The sequence below is a fragment of the Dunckerocampus dactyliophorus genome, chromosome 6 (genome assembly GCF_027744805.1).
Source record: "Dunckerocampus dactyliophorus isolate RoL2022-P2 chromosome 6, RoL_Ddac_1.1, whole genome shotgun sequence".
NCBI classification, from domain to species: Eukaryota; Metazoa; Chordata; class Actinopteri; order Syngnathiformes; family Syngnathidae; genus Dunckerocampus; species Dunckerocampus dactyliophorus.
Genome location: NC_072824.1, coordinates 2,427,924 through 2,438,947, shown reverse-complemented (window position 1 = coordinate 2,438,947; position 11,024 = coordinate 2,427,924). Strand labels below are relative to the sequence as shown.

Below are 11,024 nucleotides of genomic sequence, written 5' to 3'. Positions count from 1 at the left end.
TTGCTGGAATGTTCTCAGCTACAATCAGAACCGAGTTTGATTCCACAGAAGACATTCATTTGAAGTATTTCTATATATTTTTACATTATCTGGAGGGTATTTTAGATTATTTGGGTCTCCATCGAATGGTGACAAATGAAAACTTCCGTGTTGAGGTGCGTGGCAAACGATGGATTGAACATGTTTGCGTCAAGCCGGATTTAAAAATTACAATAATATTGTATCTAAATACACGTTGTTGAACGAGCCAGGTACTTTAATATTTGAGTGTTTCGGTTTTGTGAGTTTATGTTTCGACGATTCCGTCTGTGTGTCTGTCTTCGGCGCCATTCCGGACAAGGCTTTAGGAATTCCGAGGAGTTGCTGAACGCACCAGACCCTCTGGCCACTTGCTACAAGTTTGATCCGGAGACACTCGACCACGTTCGGTTGTTCGTTTCTTCTCGCGTTTCTACCTAATTCTGTGTGGACTACCATGTTGTTGTGTTTGTAGAAATACTTCTTAAAAGTGTTCTTACACAATGGCGCGAACCACGTGAACTTGAGGGATGGAGAAGAAGGGGCTCGCCATCGCTCCACACTCGCTGGCCGTGGTGCTGTCGAGGGCGAGCGGACACGATGGGGAAGAGGAGTCGCCCCTACAGCAGCCACCACCATCAGGCTACGAGGTGTTTGCGGACTTCAAGGGCACCAACATGCGGCAATTCTGGAACCACGCGCTCACTCGAGCCCTGACCGAGGTCTTCTTTCTGGGCTGGATAGCCGAGCATGTGCTCCTCATCCACGGCCGAGAAGTTCACCTCCAAGTGCTCAGGAACGGATGGACCAGGCGGACCCTGAAGCCCCCACCTGGGTTTTACATCAGATGCTTAGGTAAGGTCTCCATTGTGTTATTATATGAACAAAAATGTGCTCCGGATATGCAGTTTTTCAGGGACGCTTTACAGCAGGGGTGTCCGAACTTTTTTCCAGCGAGTGAAAATGATGGTGGCCACTACTAGTATTCCATGTTATCATGAATGTACCTGTTACTACATGCTCACAGCATGGATAGAAAACCTATATAAAACCTTGTTGGAGCTTTTTGGAGGTCTTTTAATAGCGGCCTTTCTCAGCCGAATAGGTGTGTCCCATTACGTGCATTAATTACCTGCCTCTTTTTTTATCTGTTTTTTATCCTTAGAAGGCGCAGAAAAGAGAAAGACGTGTGTTCATGTCTCACATAAGGATTGTGGATGATGGGCACAGTTCCCAAATAGTGCACTTTTCCTTGCCAACGTGACAAATAAATTCATTTTTGGAGCCAGGCCAGTCCACCCCCTGGTCACCTGTTGCTAGTCAGAACTGGAGGGGACGCAGTCATTTCTGGCCCAAAGACTTTTTATTTAACTTAGTTTTTGTCACTCGTTTTTTAAATGAATATTTAAAATTATTTTATAAGATTGTTTAGTTTAATTTGATGGTATTTGTTTATTTTTTAATAATCTAAAAATTCACATATATTGACAAATAATGATCGAGTACAATAATGATCTAAAGCAATCTGCTTTTCTTTCTCCAGTTTTCGTGGATAATTTTTGCCAAAATTTTGCCTCAGGTTTCATACAATATTGCACATTACAAACGCCATGAAATGGAGTGTCCAAACAAGCACGCTCCACGTTGCCGACTTACAAACCGTGCATTTTTTGAGTGTGACTGCGAAATAACCCGCCATGGGGCCAAAGAAAGTTGCGAGTGGCAGAAATCTGATGCAGACGGCGAGAAAGACTATTGAATTCCATTTCGCCAGGATGTACGGGAAGTCCGCATCAGCAATAACGTCCATCCAATCCTCATTTATAGTTATTTCACACATGTGTAACCATCATCACGCTCTATGAAATGCATTTTTTTGTTTATATTGGTGGGGGTCTGGAACAGATTCATTGGATTTACATGATTTCCTGTGGGTTTTCGTACGTTTCGGTTTTCGTCGGACCGTTTGTCGTATGAATTACTAACAAAAAACGAGGAGTAGTTGTAGTTACTGTATTGTTTCTTACTGTATTTATTTATTTATCTTTCATTGTATTTCTAAATAAAAAAGAAACACAATAATGAAAAAAAATAATATTTCTTAAAATAAATATTTTGTCTAAATAATGTTAATTAAAAAAATGATGTTAAAAATGAAAATAATGATTTATCACCATGCTATCACTTCCTTCAGTGATTGGTTCTGCTGCCTCAGTGGCTACATATACAGTACATATTTGTACGAAACTGATGATTAGACCAAAATGTCACCTAATATTTGTCACCAAACCTGCACACCTGCTAAGATGATGATCGGCTCCGCTTGAATGCTTGAATGTGGCGCCGGCGATGCTTTAGCGACAGCACGGAAGCAAACACTGATATGTGCTGGAATGTTTATCTTGTTAGCTAATAGCTCACCAAGCCGTGGAACACGCACACTTTTCTACCGTGCAGGTCAAAGTGCACTAAATATGCACAAAAACACGACTAGTAAAGACAATGACACGTCATTTTTGTAAGATGCACATAGCGGTATGGCTCATGGTTGAATACACCACTGGATATATACAAGGATAGGACAAACTAACGATACGGCAAAGCATGAAATCATTATCTGTTGTGGTACACTATCAGTACACTACTGTCATGTTGATTGTTTTTGTTAAATACACTAACAAATAATGCTACACACTCTATGGAGTAAAAAAGCAATGCTGTTGGTATTATGACATAATCGCTGTATCATACAGTGATACTGTTGTACTGATGTAGCCTATGCATTTTTGGAAACATCTGACACAATTCAGAATCTTAGATGAACATAAACACCTTTTCCTTGGAACCAAAGACAATTTAGTCTTCAACAAATCTAACATACACGGTTTTGTAAACATCAAATACAATTTACAGTAGTCTTTGACAAAACTAACGGACGCATTTTCGTAAACATCCACCACAATTCAGAGTCTTAGACGAATATAAACGTCCTTTCCTTGGCACCAAAGACAATTTAGTCTTCAACAAATCTAACGTACACGGTTTTGTAAACATCAAATACAATTTAGTCTTTGACAAACCAAACGTACGCATTTTCATAAACATCCGACACAAATCCGAGTCTTAGATGAACCTAAGACAGTTTTTTCTTTCACACTGAAGGAAGTCTCCAACTAATCTAACTTACATGGTTTTGTCTTCAATGAATCTAACGTACGCGGTTCCGTAATTAAATATTAGTCTTCCACGAACCTAACATATATATATTCGTAAACATCCGACACAATTCTGAGCCTGCATTTTCGTAAACATCTGACAGAGTTCTGAGTCTTAGATGAACGTAAATGTTTTTCCTTGACACAAAAGATAATTTATCTAACAAATAATAATTTATCTAGCAAATCTAACGTACACGGTTTTGTAAGCATCTAATACAATTTAGTCTTTGACAAACCGAACGTACGCATTTTTGCAAACATCCGACACAATTCAGAGTCTTAGATGAACCAAGTATTTTCTTTAACGCTGAAGACATTTAGTCTCCAACTAATCTAACTTACATGCTTTCGTAAACAACAAATACAGTTAAGTCTTTGGTGAGCCTAACATACCCATTTTCATGAATATCTGAAATAATTCAGTCTTAGATAAACTCAACAAAGTTTTTTCCTTAACGCTGAACACAATTTAGTCTTCAACAAATCTAACGTACATGGTTTTGTGAATAAATACAATTTAGTCTTTCACGAACCTAACGTACACATTTTCGTAAACATCCGACACAATTCTGAGTCTTAGATGAGTCTTAGATGAACATAACAAATGTTTTTCCTTGACACCAAAGACAATTTGGTCTTCAACAAATCTAACGTAGACAGTTTTGTAAACATCAAATACAATTTAGTCTTTGCCGAACGTAATGTATGCATTTTCGTAAATATCCGACACAATTCAGTGTATTTAGATGAAAATAAATGTTTTTCCTCGACAGCAAAGACATCTTCATCTTAAATGAATCCAACGTACGCGGTTTTGTAAACATCAAATACAATTTAGACTTGGACGAACCTAACATACGCATTTTCATAAACATCTGAAATTTTCAGAAACACATCCATATTTGCTATCATCATTGTATTTGTCCAAACAAATGTACCCTTAGTTGTACCAGGCATTAAAATGGATCAATAATATGAAGAAACAAGGGTGCTCTCAGCATTTTTTCCATGGCCCTAGAATCCTCAAGGACTGTGCTGACCAGCTCTGTGGAGTTTTCAGGCACTTGTTCAATTTCAGCCTGAGCCTGGAGAAAGTCCCGGCCCTGTGGAAGACCTCCTGTGTGGTCCCGATACCAAAGACACCGCATCCCAAGGAGCCTAACCACATCAGGCCTGTTGCCTTGACCTCTCACCTGATGAAGACCATGGAGAGGATTATCCTGCAGCACCTGCGACTCCTGGTGGGCACTCAGCTGGACCTCCTGCAGTTTGCTTACCGGCTTCGGATCGGAGTGGACGACGCAGTGATCTACCTGCTGCACAGATCACTGCTACACCTGGAGGACAGCGGGAGCGCTGTGAGGGTCATGTTTTTTGACTTCTCCAGTGCCTTTAACACCATCCAGCCGTCACTACTCAGAGTGAAGATGGAGAGTGTGGGAGTAGACCAACACCTGACTGCATGGGTTATAGACTACCTCACCAACAGACCACAGTATGTGAGGCTCCGTCACTGTGTGTCTGACATGGTACTCTGCAACACAGGTGCCCCTCAGGGTACGGTGCTCTCCCCTTTCCTCTTCACCTTCTACACCTCGGACTTCACACACAATGTCACTTCCACACAGTGTCACATCCAGAAGTTCTCCGATGACACAGCCATCGTTGGTTGTGTTTCAGAGGGGAATGATCTGGAATACAGGACGGTCATCAGGGACTTTGTCAGCTGGAGTGAGCTTAACCAGCTGCAACTCAACACCAGCAAGACAAAGGAGATGATCATTAACTTCCAGAGGAAAACATCCCACTTCACACCGGTGAACATCCAGGGAGCGGACATAGAGTTGGTAGACAGCTACAAATTCCTGGGTGTTCACCTTACCAACAAACTGGACTGGTCCGTCAACACCCACGCCCTCTACAAGAAGGGCCAGAGTCGCCTCCACCTGCTGAGGAGACTGAGGTCCTTTGGTGTGTGCAGGACTCTCTTACGGACCTTCTATGACTCTGTGGTGGCCTCAGCCATCTTCTATGCTGTGGGCTGCTGGAGAGGGGGCAGCACGGAAAGGGACAGGAGCAGGATCAATAGGCTGATCAGGAGAGCGAGCTCTGTCCTGGACGGTCCTCTGGACTCCGTGGAGGAAGTGGGGGAGAGAAGGATGTTGGCTAAGCTGACATCCATCATGGACAACACCTCTCACCCGCTACATGACACTGTTGTTTCCCTGGGCAGCTCCTTCAGCAGCAGACTGTTACACCCACGGTGTAAGAAGGAGAGGTTCCGCAGGTCCTTCATACCGACCGCTGTCATGATCTTCAACACCTGTACCACCTGAACCATGTTGTAGTCACTATGTATTCTTTACTTGCGTATCTTGCTTGCTGCTGTAACAAGTGAATTTCCCTGCTGTGGGATAAATAAAGTACTATACAATACGATGACCGTCGAAGATTAAATTGTATTTGATGTTTACGAAACCGCGTACGTTAGATTCGTTGAAGACTAAATTGTCTTTGGTGTCAAGGAAAACGTTTAGGCACCCCTGGTAAATATTTGTTCGTTAGCTTCCAATAAATTGTTTTTTTTTTTCTAAAAAATATAGGATCATACTGAAAATTGGAGAAAAATGTAACCTTCAATGTCAATTTTAAGAAAATAAAAAAAAATCACTGAATAAGAAAATAATAATTTTTCATAAAATGACCTGTCCCACAATTATCGGCACCCCTAACAATTCCCAGGAAATAAATGTAATTGAAGTATTTCTGTCATTTCTACAGCAGTTTACAAAGTTGATGAGAGTATCGAGGAACACTTAATTAGTAATTCATCACTTCCTGTTTCCTTGGGGTATCTTCAACATGGGAAAGAAAAAGGAACACACCATTCAAGTAAGGCAGATGTGCGTCGACCTTCGCAAGTAGGGCAATGGCTACAAGAAAATAGCCACTCACCTGCACCTGCCCATATCTACTGTCAGAGGAGTCATTAACAAGTTTAAAACCACGGGAGCAGTGGTAAACAAGCCTGGACGAGGACGCAAGTTTATTTTGCCACCACGCTCAGTGAGGAGGATGGTAAGAGAACTAAAAAAATGCTCCAAAGCTCACGGTTAAAGAAATGCAACAAATGGTTGCATCTTGTGGTCACAAAGTCTCCAAAACAACCACCAGGTGCTATCTACATGCCAAAAGGCTGTTTGGGAGGCATGCACGGAAAAAACCTTTTCTCACTCCCAATCATAAACGTAAACGTCTAGAGTTTGCTAAGCGGTACTGGCACTTCAAGTGGGACCATGTGCTTTGGTTAGATGAGACCAAGATAGAGCTTTTTGGCAACAAACACTCTAAGTGGGTCTGGCCTAACTCAAAAGAGGAGTATGCAGAAAAGCACCTCATGCCCACTGTCAAGTGTGGGGAAGGATCGGTGATGCTGTGGGCCTGTTTCTCTTCCAAAGGCCCTGGGAACCTTGTTAGGGTGCATGGCATCATGAATCCTTTGAAATACCAGGACCTTTTAAAGCAAAATCTGATGGCCTCTGCCCAAAAGCTGACGATGGGTCGTCACTGGGTCTTTCAGCAAGATAATGACCCTGAACATGTGGTCAAATCTACACAGAAATGGTTCACCAGACACAGAATCAAGCTCCTACCATGGCCATCTCTGTGCCCAGACCTCAACCCCATTGAAAACCTGTGAAGTGAGCTGAAGAGGAGAGGACCCAGGTCGCTGGATGATTTAGAGAGATGGTGCGAAGAGGAATGGTTGAAGATCCCTTTTCTGTATTCTCCTATCTTGTGAAACATTATTGGAGAACATTAGGTGCTGCTTTGTTGGCAAAAGGGGGTTGTACAAAATATTAACATCGGGGTGCTATTGTGGCTCACATGTTCGATGTAAAATTTATTTTCTTGAAATGCACTTGAATTAATTTCCCTCTTTTTGTATTGTGTTCTATATTTTTTAGAAAAAAATGCCAATGTTCATCTAAGACTAGGAATTGTGTCGGATGTTTACGAAAATGCGTATGTTAGATTGGTCAAAGACTAAATTGTATTTGATGTTTACGAAACCACGTATGCTAGATTCATTGAAGACTAAATTGTCTTTGGTGTCAAGGAAAAACGTTGGAACTGAAGAAACAAGGGTGGTCTAATAATTTTTTCCATGACTGTAGTCTTCAACAAATCTAACGTATGCGGTTTGGTGAACAACAAATACAATTCAGTCTTTGACACACCTAACATACGCATTTTCGTAAACATTCGACACAATTCAGAGTCTTAGATGAACATAGCAAAGTGTTTTCTTTAATGCTGAAGACACAACGCTATCATTCCACTATGCACTCTATGTACTCAAAGTCCAGTACGCAGTCTATGGAGTACAAAAAGCAATGCTGTTGGTGGTATCGCATAATCGCTGTATCGTACAGTGATACTATTGTTACCATCATCAACACTCTCACCCCGACTTAGATGTTGTGGGGTTTTGTCTGCCAAATGTTTTTAGCCTCATCAAGTAAATCCCATGACATGGGGGACTCGGTATCCGTTGTAGACGCAGTCGGAGCGTCAGGAAGGAAAAGTGGGAGCTTTTGTTCAGGAAAAAAAGTGCTGCTGCGCTCCCAGTTTTAGCGGATGGAAGGAAAGGGAGCGTCCCCCAGCAGAGAATGGAGGGAAATGCAGCATTCTTGTCGGTCAGGATGTGTTCCACTTTTTTCTGCCCAGTGCTGCCGACAGCTGAATTGGAAACGTTGACATGTGGTGTCACGAAGGTTCCATAAGAGGGCGCAAATGCTCAAGTGTGCAGGTAAGTTTGGCGTTTGTGTCCTGTGGGGTTTTTTTTTTTCCGCACGGAACTACCTTTTTCCAAAGTGCAGCTAGAAAACTAAAAGTAAAGTCTGTGGTCGACGTTTCACTGAAAAATAACAAGGAACCTAAACTCACTGAATTCCAGACATTTTTCGAAATTCAACCCCCTCAGAAGCGGCCATTTTAGACGATTTTGACTGATCAAGGCACACAGAATATCGTGTTCTATCTCAACGTGGAACTTACCAAAAGAAAGATTAGACTCTGTTTTTTCTATCAGAAAAAAAAGTTTGTTTTTTCCTTTTTCCGTTCTTTAGTAATCAGCAGTAGAACATTGGTAAGTTTCAGGAAAATATCAGTTCCCAACAAAAAAGGGAGAAAAGATACACTTCAAGCATAACTTTCACTTTCACACAGATTTTTTGCTTTTGTGAGAGCTCAAATATCTAAACAACTGCAACACAACATAAACAATACTAAAAATGGTTGTTTTACCTCAAAATAACAATTTATTTACAAACGCACAAGTTTGTTTATCCCGATCAGTCGGACACTCTTTTTTTGTATTTTCAATCTTTATTGAAGTATTTGTCCAGAAGATGTCAGAAAGCTCAGCAAGAAAGAAGCCTCAAACTAGGAAGTGCCTATTCTGTTATGCTGTCCTCGCGTCCCGCCCACGCAGGGGTGATACCCTTTCCCTACATGGATCAGTGGAATATTCTGTGCAAGATTCAAGTAACAGTGCATCCATTGTTTAATTCTACAGTAATTCTGTTGTTTCATTCTAGACAGCTCTAACTAGGGTCTTCAGTGATCATTCAGTACGTATTTTTGTACAAAGAGACGGTAGTCCTTCAACGCATCTACGAACTTACGCGTTTTTGTAAGCATCAACCACAAACTTGTGTCTTAAGTGAACTCAACATACAGTTTTTCCGGAGCAATGAAGATCAATTTAGAGTCTTCAACTGATACGTCCCATACAATTTAGTCTTTGATGAACCCAGTGTACGCATTTTCGTAAACATTGGACAAAAATCAGAGTCTGAGGTTAACCTAAACTTTTTTCCATAACACCAAAGACCATTCAGTCTTCCGCAAATCTCACATAGGTGTTTTCGGAAACGTCAAACACAATTTAGTCTTCCACGAACCCAACGTATGAATTTTCGTACACTTGGGCTACGATTCAGAGACTGAGATGAACCTAATACTTTTTTTCTTAACACCGTATATATTCAGTATATACGAGGGCTGTCAAAGTTAACGTAAGTTTCCTTTAACAGCACTATTTTTTTTGATGCGTGATTAACATGCACACATCCTGTTTGAAACCCGGCCGACACCGTAGTTTGAGAAAGCAGCAGTCACAGTGGAGCGACAAGCGGGAGCAAATATTGAGCAGAAATGGAGAAAGAAAAGGGTATTTTGATATTTATCTTCAAATCCCTGGCAGTAGGCTCTCACAAGACGACAAGTTATTTGTATCTACTATCGCTGTAATTGGAATTGTTACGGACTATGTCGTCGCCGACTTGCCAGAGAGATTTTTTTTAAATTTTTTTATTGCCATTTATACAAGAGCACTTTGGCATACGAGCGTCCCAACTAATGAGTGGGGGTTTTTTTAGAAGCGAGCCATCTCTCAGCTGCTTGTTTGCTTGGAACTGCGAGCTGAAATTTGGGTATGAGCTGCGCGATAACTGCAGGCATATCGGAGGACAGCTATTTAGGGGCTTCTGTCAATTCAGAGCTAGCAGCGCTAGCATTACCTAGCATTAGCAGTGCAACAGCTAGTCATCAACACATCAGTAAAACATACGTACATTATAGCCATCTAATTGATCTTATTTATTATGTGTTGTGTAAAACTGTGACAGGAACAACATCAAATTAAAAGCACTAAATGAATACAGCGCCACCATCCACCAGTACCAGCCTGGACTTGTTTTTCAGATAGGTTGTGTACCACAGAAATGCATATTAGCACTCAATAAGGTCATCTAATCTTACCTTTATGCCTTCCCACATAGTATCAGCATTTGGGAGCAAATATAAGGTGAGTGAAAAAGGGTAAAAATACAGTATAGTAGTCTATCTGTGCAGCGTGGGAGAATGTAGAAGGTGCGTTCAAGGGCCGTCAAACAGTGGGATAAATCATCGCTCGCATTAAATTTGAACAAACTGTGGGATTTCTAACTCTATATTAGTTTTGAATAATGGCCCATATTTCCAAAATTGATATCCCTTTACATAAAATTTGATGTAGTTATCGTAGTTACATATCGAATTTACTACGAAGAGATCCCTACTTATTATAGAAAAAAAAACTAATTTTGTATGTGATTCAATGTGATTAATTATGAGTTAACCATGATGAAATATTTTAATCGATTGACAGCCCTAGTGTATGCATAACCTTTGAATTCAATAGTAGACAAACCATAAAATCCTCACAAGACAAACAACCTTGAATGCACATTTTGTATTTTTGACCAAGTACTCCTATGTGGCTGCTTCTGTCTTGGGTAGCTGTAACTTTAAGGGGGGTGGGGGCAGCGCTCACAAGGTAACAGCTATGAGCTCATCGGCTTGCGTCGTCATGGCAACAAAGGCTGTTGCAGCACTACTGAGGAATAAAATGGCTGGCGTGCTGCTGGTGTTGCCCCCCCCGCCCCCCCAACCCCTACCCCCCACATACACACACTACCACCATACTCCTCGTTTTCTCTTCTTTAGTATCAGTGAAGTGGAGCAGATTGGTTGTGACAACGCAAGAGACCCCCCCGCCCCAAACACCACTATGGTCTCACGCTTGGCGCCACATGTGCTTTATTTTGTGGCTGTTTCCATTGCAAGCATGGAGGAAGCTACATTTTGAGGTCAGTTGATATCCCCCCCCACCACCACCACCACCCAATTTCAAACAGCCAGACAGTCACGCAGAATCTCACTCATACACACACACTCTCC

The 11,024-nt window shown here is 41.4% G+C and overlaps 1 protein-coding gene across 1 annotated transcript; it reads left to right on the top strand.

Moving 5' to 3' along the window:
* On the top strand, positions 1-8,051 carry LOC129182355 (storkhead-box protein 1-like). The gene is made up of 2 exons (XM_054778353.1): positions 1-873; positions 7,968-8,051. The coding sequence occupies exons 1-2, from the start codon at positions 549-551 to the stop codon at positions 8,021-8,023; spliced, it is 381 nt and encodes a 126-aa protein (XP_054634328.1). The 5' UTR covers positions 1-548; the 3' UTR covers positions 8,024-8,051.
* The last annotated feature ends 2,973 nt before the right edge of the window (positions 8,052-11,024 follow it).

Excerpts from the sequence above, each read along its gene's own strand:
- LOC129182355 (XM_054778353.1), top strand. The coding sequence starts at position 549 with ATGGAGAAGAAGGGGCTCGCCATCGCTCCACACTCGCTGGCCGTGGTG. Across the intron at positions 874-7,967 it reads GTTTTACATCAGATGCTTAG|TGCTGCCGACAGCTGAATTG; the intron begins GTAAGGTCTCCA and ends TTTTCTGCCCAG.